Source organism: Balaenoptera musculus, chromosome 7 (assembly GCF_009873245.2).
Source record: "Balaenoptera musculus isolate JJ_BM4_2016_0621 chromosome 7, mBalMus1.pri.v3, whole genome shotgun sequence".
Classification (NCBI taxonomy): domain Eukaryota; kingdom Metazoa; phylum Chordata; class Mammalia; order Artiodactyla; family Balaenopteridae; genus Balaenoptera; species Balaenoptera musculus.
In genome coordinates this window covers 59,208,080-59,223,797 of record NC_045791.1, presented here as the reverse complement: position 1 = coordinate 59,223,797, position 15,718 = coordinate 59,208,080, and the positions used below count along the sequence as shown (strand labels likewise).

Below are 15,718 nucleotides of genomic sequence, written 5' to 3'. Positions count from 1 at the left end.
TGCCTTAAGACTTATTTCCTACACCCGCCTCCCAAAATGCTAATTGTAACCCTACCTTTCTTCCCAGAATATCCTGACTATGAACTTGATGAAAGATACCAGGAAGGTATCTTTGTAAGACAAGGTGGGGTCATCAGACTTACCATACCAATCAAAGGAAAACCATTCCCAATATGTAAATGGACCAAGGAAGGCCAAGATATTAGTAAGCGTGCCATGATTGCAACCTCTGAAACTCACACTGAGCTTGTAATCAAAGAAGCAGACAGGGATGATTCTGGCACTTACGACCTGGTTCTGGAAAACAAATGTGGCAAGAAGGCTGTCTACATCAAGGTCAGGGTGATAGGAAGTCCCAACACTCCAGAAGGGCCACTTGAATATGACGACATACAAGCTCGCTCTGTAAGGGTCAGTTGGAGACCCCCTGCCGATGATGGTGGTGCTGACATCTTAGGCTACATCCTCGAGAGACGAGAAGTGCCTAAAGCCGCCTGGTACACCATCGACTCCAGAGTCCGAGGTACATCTCTGGTCGTAAAAGGCCTCAAAGAAAATGTGGAGTACCATTTCCGTGTTTCAGCAGAAAACCAGTTTGGAATAAGCAAACCCTTGAAATCTGAGGAACCAGTCATACCAAAAACACCACTGAGTAAGTGCTCTTCCAACCATAACACTGTAAAAATCCTCTCAGTGCTCTTTTGTTTCAAAAGGAAAGCCACCAGCTTGCAAGAGTTGGGACTGCACTCTAACACATGTGTTTTCCACTTACATTCCTAGACCCTCCCGAGCCTCCAAGCAATCCCCCAGAAGTACTAGATGTGACCAAGAGCTCTGTCAGCCTGTCCTGGTCCCGGCCCAGAGACGATGGTGGTTCTCGGGTCACAGGCTACTACATTGAACGCAAGGAGACATCAACTGACAAGTGGGTCAGACACAACAAGACTCAGATCACCACCACAATGTACACCATCACCGGGCTTGTTCCCGACGCGGAATATCAGTTCCGCATCATCGCACAGAATGACGTTGGCCTAAGCGAGACCAGCCCTGCTTCTGAACCAGTTGTTTGCAAAGATCCATTTGGTAAGGAAAGAGTTTCCAAAGGGGTTAGAATCAGAGAGGCAAACCATCTTTGCTCTTTTTCTTTTATTTCAGCAGGAAAGCTGATTTCCTTTTCAACTGTTTTCAAATATTTCAGATAAGCCAAGCCAACCTGGAGAACTCGAGATTCTTTCAATATCCAAAGACAGCGTCACTCTACAGTGGGAGAAACCTGAGTGCGACGGTGGCAAAGAAATCCTTGGATACTGGGTTGAATATAGACAATCTGGAGACAATGTCTGGAAGAAGAGCAGTAAGGACCGCATCAAGGACAGGCAATTCACAATAGGGGGTTTGCTGGAAGCTACGGAGTATGAATTCAGGGTTTTCGCTGAGAATGAGACAGGGCTGAGCAGACCTCGAAGAACCGCTATGTCTGTAAAGACGAAACTAACATGTAAGTAACATGTAACTAACACGTTAGTTCTCTGCTTATGGTTTACAAACTGAGCAACATGTTAAGGCTAATTCTGCGTCTGGACTAAGTAGATCTCCAGAAAGCTTTACTGGAGAGCAAGTGTTTGGAAAGAAATCACTCACTCTGGCATATGCACACACAGGGAATAGTTGATGCATTCTAAAGGAAGTCATTCCAAGCACATAACCTCAGCAGTGAACTGTTAGGTGCAGTGAACTGATTCCTAAAGCAATTTCTCCCTTGAATACAATGGGTTGTTTTTTTTTTTAATACTCCTAGTAAGACTTGAAGGGTCAACAAATGTACCCCACTTCAGTGAACCTAAGTAAGGGCAAATCTACAGATTTATAGAGAACTAATATTTTCCCCAAACCCTATACATTGTTAATGCCTCCCAATCATAAAAAGTCACTCTACATAATAATATGATGTGCTCATTGAATCTCTACTTTCCAGATGATCCTCCAGTCACTGTGAAGCCTTTTTAAGAATTAGACTCATATGTAAATAATGGTGTCTAATAAAGTATTAGTCAATAGGATGAATTCATTCCTGATATACAAGGACAGAGGATTATAGATTCAGTAGTAACAATAATGCATTAATGTTATCTTTCATACCCTTCAGCTGGAGAGGCCCCAGGAGTACGCAAAGAAATGAAGGATGTCACCACCAAACTGGGTGAAGCTGCTCAACTCTCATGCCAGATTGTTGGAAGGCCTCTACCAGACATTAAATGGTACCGATTTGGTAAGGAGCTGATACAAAGCCGCAAGTACAAAATGTCTTCAGATGGACGCACACATACTCTAACAGTAATGACCGAGGAACAAGAAGATGAAGGCGTTTATACCTGCGTAGCTACCAATGAGGTTGGAGAAGTAGAATCCAGTAGTAAGCTTCTCCTGCAAGCAACACCACAATTCCATCCCGGTTACCCACTGAAAGAGAAGTATTACGGTGCTGTGGGGTCAACGCTTCGACTTCACGTTATGTACATTGGCCGTCCAGTACCTGCCATCACTTGGTTCCATGGCCAGAAACTTTTGCAAAACTCAGAAAACACTGCTATTGAAAACACTGAGCACTATACTCATCTCGTCATGAAGAATGTCCAACGTAAGACTCACGCTGGGAAATACAAAGTTCAGCTCAGCAATGTTCTTGGAACAGTGGATGCCATCCTTGATGTGGAAATACAAGGTATTTTATTTTCATTTTCAGTGGGGTTTTTTTTGTTGTTTTTAAAGAAAAAAGAAAAAAATCTTGGGAGACACACTACAGAAACCACTCCAATTGTATTTTCTCCCAACAGATAAACCAGACAAACCTACAGGACCAATTGTGATTGAAGCTCTATTGAAGAACTCTGTGGTGATCAGCTGGAAACCACCTGCAGATGACGGAGGTTCCTGGATCACCAATTATGTGGTAGAGAAATGTGAGGCCAAGGAAGGGGCTGAATGGCAATTGGTGTCTTCAGCCATCTCAGTGACAACCTGTAGAATTGTGAACCTCACAGAAAATGCTGGGTATTACTTCCGGGTTTTGGCTCAGAACACGTTTGGCATCAGTGACCCTCTAGAAGTCTCCTCAGTTGTGATCATTAAGAGTCCATTTGGTGAGTACAACCTCTACAGTCTTCCTATGGCCAAATTCCATCTGTACATAAAACTTTTTTTTTAAACAGAAATAACTTTTGAAAGGAGATAGCAAAGATTCAGCTAAAGTACAAGTGCCTTTTATCTCACTTAAATTGAATTTTTGCTTATCTAAAAGGGCACATGTATACCCTATCCCCTTTTTCTCTAAAAAGGAACTTTGTGTTTTGGTAAGTTTCTCGGCATAAAGTAACCAATTTCATTTTTCTGGATTAGTTATTCTTAATAGAACTTTGGGTTCATAACATTTTATTTTTTAAAAAATAAGCTCTTCATAAAGCTGTTTGTTTCACCCCATGAGTCAAATGCTTTTTGTTTGTTTTAAACAGAAAAGCCAGGTGCTCCTGGCCAACCAACTATTGCTGCTGTCACAAAAGATTCTTGTGTTGTGGCCTGGAAGCCACCTGCCAGTGATGGAGGTGCAAAGATTAGAAATTACTACCTTGAGAAGCGTGAGAAGAAGCAGAACAAGTGGATTGCTGTGACAACAGATGAAATTCGAGAAACCGTCTTTTCAGTGCAAAACCTTATTGAAGGTCTTGAATATGAGTTCCGTGTGAAATGTGAAAACCTAGGTGGGGAAAGCGAATGGAGTGAAATATCAGAACCTGTCATTCCCAAATGTGATGTCCCAATTCAGGCACCACACTTTAAAGAGGAACTGAGAAATCTAAATGTCAGATATCACAGCAATGCTACTTTCGTCTGCAAAGTGACTGGTCATCCAAAACCAATTGTGAAATGGTACAGACAAGGCAAAGAAATCATTGCAGATGGATTAAAGTACAGGATTCAAGAGTTTAAGGGTGGCTACCACCAGCTCATCATTGCAAGCGTCACAGATGATGATGCCACAGTTTACCAAGTCAGAGCTACCAACCAAGGAGGGTCTGTGTCTGGCACTGCCTCCTTGGAAGTAGAAGGTAAAAATAAATCAGCAAACATCATTTTGGTGCTAGATTACATATTATTAATTGGGGTAGGGGGTGCTCTTAAATAATGTTGGGTATTGCTAAATTATATTCTTCCTTCTTTTATTCTGATACAGTTCCAGCCAAGATACACTTGCCTAAAAATCTTGAAGGCATGGGAGCAGTCCACGCTCTCCGAGGTGAGGTAATCAGCATCAAGATCCCATTCAGTGGCAAACCAGCCCCAGTGATCACCTGGCAAAAAGGACAAGATCTCATCAACAACAATGGCCACTACCAAGTTATTGTCACAAGATCTTTCACATCACTTGTTTTCCCCAACGGAGTGGAGAGGAAAGATGCTGGTTTCTATGTGGTCTGTGCTAAAAACAGATTTGGAATTGATCAGAAGACAGTTGAACTGGACGTGGCCGATGTTCCGGACCCACCCAGAGGAGTCAAAGTTAGTGACGTCTCACGAGATTCTGTCAACTTAACATGGACTGAGCCAGCTTCTGATGGTGGCAGCAAAATCACCAACTACATTGTTGAAAAATGTGCGACCACTGCAGAAAGATGGATCCGCGTAGGACAGGCCCGAGAAACACACTATACCGTGATCAACTTATTTGGAAAAACAAGTTACCAGTTCCGTATAATAGCGGAAAATAAATTTGGCCTGAGCAAGCCTTCTGAGCCTTCAGAACCAACCATAACCAAAGAAGATAAGACCAGAGCTATGAACTATGATGAAGAGGTTGATGAAAGCAGGGAAGTTTCTATGACCAAAGCATCTCACTCTTCAACCAAGGAACTCTATGAGAAATATATGATTGCTGAAGATCTTGGGCGTGGTCAGTTTGGAATTGTCCACCGTTGTGTTGAAACATCCTCAAAGAAGACATACCTGGCCAAATTTGTTAAAGTCAAAGGGGCTGATCAGGTTTTGGTAAAGAAAGAAATCTCCATTCTAAACATCGCTAGGCACCGAAATATCTTATACCTCCATGAATCATTTGAAAGCATGGAAGAATTAGTTATGATCTTTGAGTTCATATCAGGACTTGACATATTTGAACGCATTAACACAAGTGCTTTTGAACTTAATGAGAGAGAAATTGTAAGCTATGTTCGCCAGGTCTGTGAAGCACTTGAGTTCTTACACAGTCATAATATTGGACACTTTGATATTAGACCAGAAAATATCATTTACCAAACAAGAAGGAGCTCCACCATTAAAATCATAGAATTCGGTCAAGCCCATCAGCTGAAGCCAGGGGACATCTTTAGGCTTCTGTTCACTGCCCCTGAATACTATGCACCTGAAGTCCACCAGCATGATGTTGTCAGCACAGCCACAGACATGTGGTCACTCGGAACACTGGTATATGTGCTGTTGAGTGGTATCAATCCATTCCTGGCCGAAACTAACCAACAGGTAATTGAGAACATCATGAATGCTGAATATACCTTTGATGAAGAAGCATTCCAAGAGATCAGCCTTGAAGCCATGGACTTTGTTGACCGGCTGTTAGTGAAAGACAGAAAATCTCGCATGACAGCATCTGAGGCTCTCCAGCACCCATGGCTGAAGCAGAAGATAGAAAGAGTCAGTACTAAAGTGATCAGGACACTGAAACACCGACGTTACTACCACACCCTGATCAAGAAAGACCTCAACTTCGTTGTGTCTGCAGCCAGGATCTCCTGTGGTGGTGCAATTCGATCTCAGAAGGGAGTGAGCGTTGCTAAAGTTAAAGTGGCATCCATTGAAATCGGCCCAGTTTCTGGGCAGATAATGCATGCAGTCGGTGAAGAAGGAGGATATGTCAAATACGTATGCAAAATTGAAAATTACGATCAGTCTACCCAAGTGACTTGGTACTTTGGTGTCAGACAGCTGGAGAACAGTGAGAAATATGAAATCACCTATGACGATGGAGTGGCCACCATGTATGTCAAACACATTACCAAATTTGATGACGGTACCTACAGATGCAAAGTAGTCAATGACTACGGGGAAGACAGTTCTTACGCAGAGCTGTTTGTTAAAGGTGTGAGAGAAGTTTACGACTATTACTGCCGTAGAACCATAAGGAAAATTAAGCGCAGAACAGATACCATGAGACTCCTGGAAAGGCCACCAGAATTCACGCTGCCTCTCTATAACAGGACAGTTTATGTGGGTGAAAATGTCCGGTTTGGAGTAACTATAACTGTCCACCCAGAGCCTCGAGTAACATGGTATAAATCAGGTCAGAAAATCAAACCAGGTGATGATGATAGGAAGTACACATTTGAGTCTGACAAGGGTCTTTACCAATTAACAATCAACAGTGTAACTATGGATGATGCTGCCGAATACACTGTTGTGGCAAAAAACAAATACGGTGAAGACAGCTGCAAAGCAAAGCTGACTGTGACTCCACACCCACCTCCAACAGGTACGACCCTAAGACCCATGTTCAAACGGCTACTGGCAAACGCAGAATGCCAAGAAGGCCAAAGTGTCTGCTTTGAGATCAGGGTGTCTGGCATCCCCACGCCAACATTAAAATGGGAGAAAGACGGTCGGCCACTGTCCCTCGGGCCTAACATTGAAATTATCCATGAAGGCTTGGATTATTATGCTCTTCATATCAGGGATACTTTGCCTGAAGACACGGGTTACTATAGAGTCACAGCCACAAACACTGCTGGATCCACCAGCTGCCAGGCCCACCTACAAGTGGAACGCCTGAGGTACGTCAAACAGGAGTTCAAGACTAAGGAGGAGCGCGAACGACACGTACAGAGGCAAATTGACAAGACGCTAAGAATGGCTGAAATTCTTTCCGGAACTGAGACTGTGCCACTGACACAGGTCGCCCAGGAGGCACTGAGAGAAGCTGCCATCCTTTACAAACCAGCCGTCAGCACCAAGACTGTAAAAGGGGAATACCGACTTGAGACAGAAGAAAAGAAGGAGGAGAGAAAACTCCGCATGCCTTACGAAGTACCAGAGCCACGCAAGTACAAACCGGCCACCATAGAAGAAGACCAACACATTAAGCAGTTCGTGCCCATGTCTGACATGAAATGGTACAAAAAGATACGCGATCAATTTGAAATGCCTGGGAAGATGGACAGAGTTGTACAGAAAAGACCCAAGCGCATCCGCCTTTCAAGATGGGAACAGTTCTACGTGATGCCTCTTCCACGCATCACCGATCAATACAGACCCAAGTGGAGGATTCCCAAACTGTCCCAAGACGACCTTGAAATGGTGAGACCAGCCCGCCGGCGTACACCTTCTCCTGATTATTACTTTTATTACAGACCCAGGAGACGTTCTCTCAGTGACATCTCGGATGAAGAATTGCTCCTGCCCATTGACGACTACCTGGCAATGAAGAGAACAGAGGAAGAGAGGCTGCGTCTTGAAGAAGAGCTGGAACTGGGTTTTTCAGCCTCACCCCCAAGCCGGAGCCCTCCACGTTTTGAGCTTTCGAGTTTGCGTTACCCTTCCCCACAAGCTCATGTCAAGGTGGAGGAAGCAAGAAAAGACTTCAGATACTCAACGTATCACATCCCAACGAAGGCAGAGACCAGCACGAGTTACGCAGAGCTGCGGGAGCGGCACGCCCGCGTCTCGCACAGGCAGCCCAGGCAGCGGCAGAGGATCATGGCCGAGAGAGAGGACCAGGAGCTGCTGCGTCCAGTCACCACCACCCGGCGCCTCTCGGAATACAAAAGCGAGCTGGACCACATGGCGAAGGAAGAAAAATCTAGAAAGAAATCAAGACGCCATAGAGAAGTGACTGAAATAACGGAAACTGAGGAAGAATATGAGATCTCCAAACACACTCAGAGAGACACTTCCTCCTCGGTGTCCAGGCTGCTGAGACGCCGGCGCTCCCTGTCTCCGACCTACATCGAGTTGATGAGGCCGGTGTCCGAGCTGATCCGGCCGCGGCCACAGCCAGCTGAGGAATATGAATATGAAGATGACGTAGAAAGAAGGTCTCCTACCCCAGAGAGGACTCGCCCACGTTCCCCCAGCCCTGTGTCTAGTGAGCGATCACTGTCAAGATTTGAGAGGTCGGCAAGATTTGATATCTTTTCCAGGTACGAGTCCATGAAAGCTGCTTTAAAAACTCAGAAGACATCAGAAAGGAAGTATGAGGTTTTGAGTCAGCAGCCTTTTACGCTGGACCACATGCCTCGAATCACACTGAGGATGCGCTCCCACAGGGTACCGTGCGGCCAAAATACACGTTTTATCTTAAATGTTCAGTCTAAGCCAACTGCCGAGGTCAAATGGTACCACAACGGTGTAGAACTCCAAGAGAGCAGTAAGATTCATTACACCAACACCAGTGGGGTCCTGACCCTGGAAATTCTGGACTGTCATATTGATGACAGCGGAACATACCGTGCCGTGTGCACCAACTACAAAGGTGAGGCTTCTGACTATGCAACCTTGGACGTCACGGGAGGGGATTACACCACCTATGCTTCCCAGCGCAGAGACGAAGAGGTCCCCCGATCTGTTTTCCCTGAGCTGACGAGAACAGAGGCATATGCGGTTTCATCATTTAAGAAAACATCTGAGATGGAAGCTTCCTCTTCCATCAGGGAAATGAAATCACAGATGACAGAGACAAGGGAAAGTCTCTCATTGTATGAACACCATGCATCTGCAGAAATGAAAAGTGCTGCAGTCGAAGAAAAGTCGCTGGAAGAAAAATCCACACACAGGAAGATCAAGACGACTTTGGCAGCAAGAATTCTCACGAAGCCAAGGTCCATAACGGTGTATGAAGGCGACTCTGCAAGGTTTTCTTGCGATACAGATGGTGAGCCGGTACCGACTGTGACATGGCTGCGTAGGGGACAAGTCATAAGCACTTCCGCCCGCCACCAAGTGACCACCGCAAAGTACAAATCGACCTTTGAGATCTCTTCAGTCCAGGCTTCAGATGAGGGCAACTACAGCGTGGTGGTAGAGAACAGCGAAGGGAAGCAAGAGGCACAGTTTACTCTGACCATTCAAAAGGCCAGGGTTACTGAAAAGGCTCTGACATCACCACCGAAAGTCAAATCCCCAGAGCCTCGGGTAAAATCCCCAGAAGGAGTCAAGTCTCCAAAACAAGTGAAATCCCCAGAACCGGTGACTTCTCACCCAAAAGCTGTATCACCCACAGAGACAAAACCCACACCAACAGAAAAGGTTCAGCAGCTGCCAGTCGCTGCCCCACCCAAGATAATTCAGTCCTTGAAAGCAGAAGCTTCTAAAGATACAGCAAAGCTGACCTGTGTGGTCGAAAGTACTGTATTGTGTGCAAAAGAGGTCACCTGGTATAAAGATGGCAAGAAACTGAAGGAAAATGGGCATTTCCAGTTTCATTATTCGGCAGATGGTACCTATGAGCTCAAAATCCATAACCTCACTGAATCTGATTGTGGAGAATATGTTTGTGAGATTTCTGGTGAAGGTGGAACTTCCAAAACTAACTTCCAATTTGTGGGACAAGCCTTTAAGAATATCCATGAGGAAGTTGCAAGCATATCAGAAACCAAGAAAGCAGCTCAGAAAACTGCCGCGTCAACAGAAACCAAGAAAGCGGCTCAGAAAACTGCTGAGTCAACAGAAACCAAGAAAGCAGCTCCAAAAACTGCTGAGTCAACAGAAACCAAGAAAGCAGCTCCAAAAACTGCTGAGCCAACAGAAACCAAGAAAGCAGCTCCAAAAACTGCTGAGCCAACAGAAACCAAGAAAGCAGCTCCAAAAACTGCTGAGCCAACAGAAACCAAGAAAACTGAACCAAAAGCTCCTGAACCAGTTTCCACAAAACCAGTAATTGTTACTGGGCTGCAGGATACAACTATTTCTTCAGACAGTGTCACTAAATTTGCAGTTAAAGCTACTGGAGAACCCCAGCCGACTGTCATCTGGACAAAGGATGGAAAGGTAACCAGTTCTTAAATGATCCTTAATCTTATCTTCTAAAAACACTAACCTCTTCCCTCTTCCCCATCTCCCAAAGAAAGTTTAAAAGTAAATCACTTTTTAAAACTCAAATCACGTGCATTCTACAGGCTATAACACAAGGAGGTAAATATAAACTCTCTGAAGACAAAGGAGGATTCTTCCTAGAAATTCATAAGACTGATACTTCTGACGGTGGACTTTATACTTGTACAATAACAAATTCAGCTGGATCTGTGTCCTCTAGCTGCAAATTAACAATAAAAGGTAGGTTGGCTTTTATTCTTACCAATAATTTTCAGAAAACAATATGAAGGAAACATTTCTAAACACTATTCCTTACACACACACACACACACACACACACACAAAGTATTAAAATAAAACTGTTTTACCAAGTTACAGAATACCATTTGTACACAAATGTACAAATACACATATTTGAAGTTATCATATACTTTTATATTTATTAAGTGTCTAATTGTATGTGGTGTTATATAAGATTCCATAGAGATTATATCAGATTCCTGCTCCCGGGAACGTTTAAGAATAAAGTCAGGTGAATATACAAAATGGCACTTCTTCCCTAAAACTTCACTCTTGCTAATTTTCCAAAGCAGTGGAAAGTTAATGAAAGAAGTGTATCAGTTTTCCCAATTAAAATTAGTTTGCTTTCATCTCAGTCTTCTAAAACGTAATTCAATTGTTTTAATTACTCAAAATCTCCTAAATCCACCCATCTCCTAAATCCTTCAACTATTCTTTTCAAAACTTTTTTTCCCCTTAAGTCATAAAAATCATTCTTCTGTTTAGTTTAGTTTAAATAATCATTACACTGATCTCCAAAGTCATGCATGACAACTTTCCAAGACTGGGACTGAGAAAGAATTAGGTATTACCTACACTGCATGCGTTAAGTCAATATTTTTTCTTTGTATATTATTCACTTACAGAATCCACAAGAGAAGAGGGTGGGGCCTCTTTCCAATTCAGTTTGCCTTATAGAGCTTTCTTTTTCAGCTGTAACAGACACCGAGATACAGAAAGTATCTACACAAAAGACCTCCAAAAGTACATCCCAGAAGAAGGCAGATGTCCAAGAGGAAATTTCCAAAAAAGCCCTAATTTCTGAAGAAATCAAGATGTCAGAGGTGAAATCTCCAGAGAAGCTGGCCCTCAAGGAGGAAGCTTCAACAGTTCTGATTTCCGAAAAAGTCAAGAAATCAGAAGCGACCTCCCTGGAAAAATCCATTGTCCATGAGGAAATCACTAAAGCATCACAGGCATCAGAAGAAATCAGAACTGATGCTGAGATTAAAGCATATTCTACTCAGATGAGTATACCTGATGGTCAGAAAGTGACTTTAAAAGCCAACATTGCTGGTGCCACTGATGTGAAATGGGTATTGAATGGGGTAGAGCTCAGTAACTCCGAGGAGTACAGATATGGCGTCTCAGGCAGCGACCAGACGCTGACCATCAAGCAGGCTGGTCACAAAGATGAAGGGATCCTCACCTGCATTGGCAAAACCAGCCAAGGAATCATCAAGTGTCAGTATGATCTGACCCTGAGCAAAGAACTCTCAGATGCTCCAGCCTTCATCTCCCAGCCCAGATCTCAAAATGTTAACAAAGGACAAAATGTTCTCTTTTCTTGTGAAATCAGTGGTGAGCCATCGCCTGAAATCGAATGGTTTAAAAACAACCTGCCAGTAAGTTGAGTTATGAATATACTACTGAAGAAAACTTTAAATACTCCATCTACTCCTGAAGAGCTCAGAGAAACCCTTTTTTTCTCTTTTTAGATTTCTGTTTCTTCAAATATCAGCGTAAGTCGCTCCAGAAATGTATATTCTCTTGAAATCCGAAATGCCTCAGTAAGTGACAGTGGGAAATACACAATTAAGGCCAAAAATTTCCATGGCCAATGTTCAGCTACTGCTTCCTTAACGGTCCTTCGTAAGTATATCTTTACCATTTTCCTTACTTGCTTAAGGCCGTTATCTGAGTTTTTTTGTTTGTTTTTTGCTTTTGTCTTCTGAGCCCAGCAAACCCTCTGGAGCCCCATGTGTAAGAGACACCGGCCTCCTGTGTGAATTCATTCTTAAAGGTCAATGTTTCTTTACAGCTAGACAGAAACATGGATAAGTTAACTTTCAAAGCAAAGCTACCAACTGTCCTATTACATGTATTTTCAGAATGCACAATATAAAAATTATTTTCTGTATGACTAATCATTTTTCTCCTAGTGATTCTAGCACCTGCATGTAATGTAATGATAGAAATATAAGGATTCGTTTCTGGGAGACACTGAGCTAGCTCTTGACAACTGTATGTATGTATCTGCTTATGCTTCCACAGCAAATTGTTTGGGTTGCGTTTCTGTGTGTGTGTCTAAGTGTTCCATTTCTGTAAGTCAGTGTCAGATGTCACCAATTAACCAGATGTCATTGATGTTCACTGTGTATCTGCTATGCTCCACAGCTCTAGTTGAAGAACCTCCCAGAGAGGTAGTATTGAGGACAAGTGGTGACACGAGCTTGCAAGGAAGCTTCTCATCTCAGTCAGTCCAAATGTCTGCCTCTAAGCAGGAGGCCTCCTTCAGCAGTTTCAGCAGCAGCAGTGCTAGCAGCATGACCGAAATGAAATTTGCAAGCATGTCTGCCCATGGCATGTCCTCCATGCAAGAGTCCTTTGTAGAAATGAGTTCCAGCAGTTTTATGGGAAAATCTAGTATGACACAACTGGAAAGCTCAACTAGTAGGATGCTTAAAGCAGGCGTAAGAGGTGAGCCATCACATTACTGGTAGAGGTAGACAAGCCTAGTAGCATGGTAGAGTCCTTAGTACATACAATTCAGGAGAAAGCAAACTGTTATATTTTCCAGTGATCCTAAAACTTTTTTGTTGTTTTTGTTCCATAAAGGAATTCCACCTAAAATTGAAGCTCTTCCCTCTGACATCAGCATTGACGAGGGCAAAGTTTTAACAGTAGCCTGCGCTTTTACGGGTGAGCCTACCCCGGAAATAACATGGTCCCATGGTGGAAGAAAAATTCAAAATCAAGAACAGCAAGGGAGATTCCATATTGAAAACACAGATGACCTGACAACTCTGATCATCATGGACGTACAGAAACAAGACGGTGGACTTTATACCCTGAGCTTAGAGAATGAATTTGGATCTGACTCTGCTACTGTAAATATAAATATTCGATCCATTTAAGAGGGCCTGTGCTCTCATATTCAGACATTCTTAACCTTTCCTGAACGATTCACATAGACTAATCTTTCTGATCTGTAAATACTTTTTAAAAAAATGTAGTTTTGTATCAACCTAAATGAGTCGAAGTTCAAAAATATGCATTTCAATCTTTTCTTAATTGTTGACCTAAGAAGATTATACATTCTCTAGTGACATGTACATACTGTATATAGCCGAATTAACGGTTATAAAGTTTTGTACCATTTATTTTATGACATTTTACAATGTAACTGTTGAAACTAACTGTTGGTAGGAGAAAGTTTCTTATGGAACGAATACCCTGCTCAACACTTAATCAATCTTTGTGCCTCAACATAATGTTGATGTCTAAGTATGCCTCAGTGGGTCGAGAAATTCCCCATTGAAGATGTCCTATCCACCGACACGATGCTGTGCACGTCACCTGATATGTGCACCAATACTTACTGAATCAGAAATGTAAGGCATTGGTGATGTTTGCATTTACCCTCCTGTAAGCAACACTTTAACGTCTTACATTTTCTCTGATGATGTCACACTCAAAATGATCATGACTTAAATATTACCAGAGCAAAGTGCAACGGCCAACACTTTGTTCGCTCATTTCACACTGTCTCTGACCATAGAGAGTGCCTGGGTAGCTTGGAAAAGCAACATCACCTGGCCATCCCCTCATTTAACCAAGCTGTTCATGCGTTCCTATGCCAGAGCAGTGCCAACTCTTGGAGGTTCCGGGGTGCAGCCAACGCCTTCGTGTGGTAGCTCTAAATTTAAATTACACCAGAGAAACCGGGGCAACTAAGCAATGAGCCACAGCAAAAAATAAAGAACAACAACAACAAAATAAAGCTGTCGTTAAATTAAAAACAACAAAATATTACTAACTGCCCAAAATATCAATTTGATGTAGTTCTTTTCATGCAGGTTTAAATTCAATTGTTAGTTATAATTGTTGGACCTCCTTGAGATAGTAACAACAAAATAAAGCAAGCTATCTGCACCTCAAAATGTGTGATTGGTTGTTTTCTGTAAAATTCTGGGGTTGGGGAGGTATGTGCCTTTGCAAATCACAGAAATGATCATAGATAAGAAAAAACAACTCAAGTTCTTCACAGCAAATATTTAAATTACCATGTTGAATGCATTCCACAATTTTTTTAAAGCATAGATATGATTCTCATGGATAAAGTTACCACCAAAAGTTAACAAAAATCCCCCAGAATAATAGATCAAATCTTCTAAACTTATCATCAAGAAAAATATTTTTATGGGAGCTGATTCGTTAAATCCAAAGATATTGAACATCTACAATTCATGATATTTTGTGCCAGACAGCAATGCAAAGATGAGCAAGATGAAATAGACCCTGTCCCTCAAGGAGTATAGAAAAGAATATGACAATTGCAGGGAAAATGATCAATTGTGCAACTGAATCCGTTACTGACTACTGCAGCTCCAAATTGAGACAGAACAAATCAAAGTCCTCAAAGCTAAAGAACTCGCTTTAAATGGTATAGTCCTACTATGCTTTTCAAAACAACTTCATGATAAAATATCTAGCACCAGGAAAATCTGTATCCACCTCAATTAGATAATCCTAATTGTAAACCTATAAAGTTGATTATTTGCCTAAATTACCCCCTAAATGTAAGTACAAGCGGCCAAAGCTAAAGCAAATGCACTGTCAATTCTTACTCCCCCAAAGAAGATGTTAGGTCTTCGTTAATTTATTCAGCAAGTATTCTGTCTTAAGTCAGATGCCCTAAAAGCAGAGCCTAAGACTAGACTCTAGTATAAGTAATTTTTTGAGGGACTGCTCTCAGGAAAAAGGAAGTGAGGGAAGCAGAGTAGAGGAAGAAAGCTAAGCAAGAATGTGGTCTCCGCGGGAGCTTCAGCCACATCCCACAGGATGCATTAATTGTACCAGAGTTGGTTCCACCTGGGAGCAAGGGCGCTTGACCTTCTGTACCCGCTTATCTGCCAATTAGTGCCTACAGGCTGGGAGCTTGTGGGAGCGGGGTGGGGGGGTGGGGGGGAGACGGAAATAACCTCCAGGGTGAGGGGCACCCCTTGGCCAGAGCAATCTCTGCAGACTAGGGCAGCTAAACAGCCAATACACAAGAAACTGGGCCGGGTACACATCACCTGGATCTGGGAGGTACGGACAGCACCCACTGCACCATCTAACAACTTGAAATGCCAGTTCTTACCTTAAAACAAGAGAGGCAGGGATTCCTGAGGCTGACTCCCAGCCCTGATAGGCTCATGTTCTAAGCAGTCCTATCCGTGGCTGAGGCGCAGTCCGTCCTGCTGAGAATTCTGAAGCTGAAGGAACTGTAGTTGCAGCTCCCAAATTCAGAGATCCATTTTGGGTCTGGGAGAAAGGGGAGGAGCTAAGATTTATCTCGGGA

The 15,718-nt window shown here is 42.9% G+C and overlaps 1 protein-coding gene across 1 annotated transcript in view; it reads left to right on the top strand.

The window, feature by feature from the left end:
• Positions 1–14,315, top strand: part of TTN (titin) — a 287,707-nt gene extending 273,392 nt beyond the window's left edge. The window contains exons 314-325 of the mRNA XM_036857396.1: positions 68–652; positions 781–1,086; positions 1,202–1,501; positions 2,150–2,725; positions 2,838–3,143; positions 3,513–4,106; positions 4,232–10,047; positions 10,176–10,332; positions 11,086–11,777; positions 11,871–12,024; positions 12,550–12,852; positions 12,991–14,315. Of these exons, the coding sequence (XP_036713291.1) occupies positions 68–652; positions 781–1,086; positions 1,202–1,501; positions 2,150–2,725; positions 2,838–3,143; positions 3,513–4,106; positions 4,232–10,047; positions 10,176–10,332; positions 11,086–11,777; positions 11,871–12,024; positions 12,550–12,852; positions 12,991–13,289 (10,088 nt within the window). The 3' untranslated portion in view covers positions 13,290–14,315. The remainder of the gene's footprint in view (positions 1–67; positions 653–780; positions 1,087–1,201; positions 1,502–2,149; positions 2,726–2,837; positions 3,144–3,512; positions 4,107–4,231; positions 10,048–10,175; positions 10,333–11,085; positions 11,778–11,870; positions 12,025–12,549; positions 12,853–12,990) is intronic.
• Positions 14,316–15,718: the final 1,403 nt, after the last annotated feature.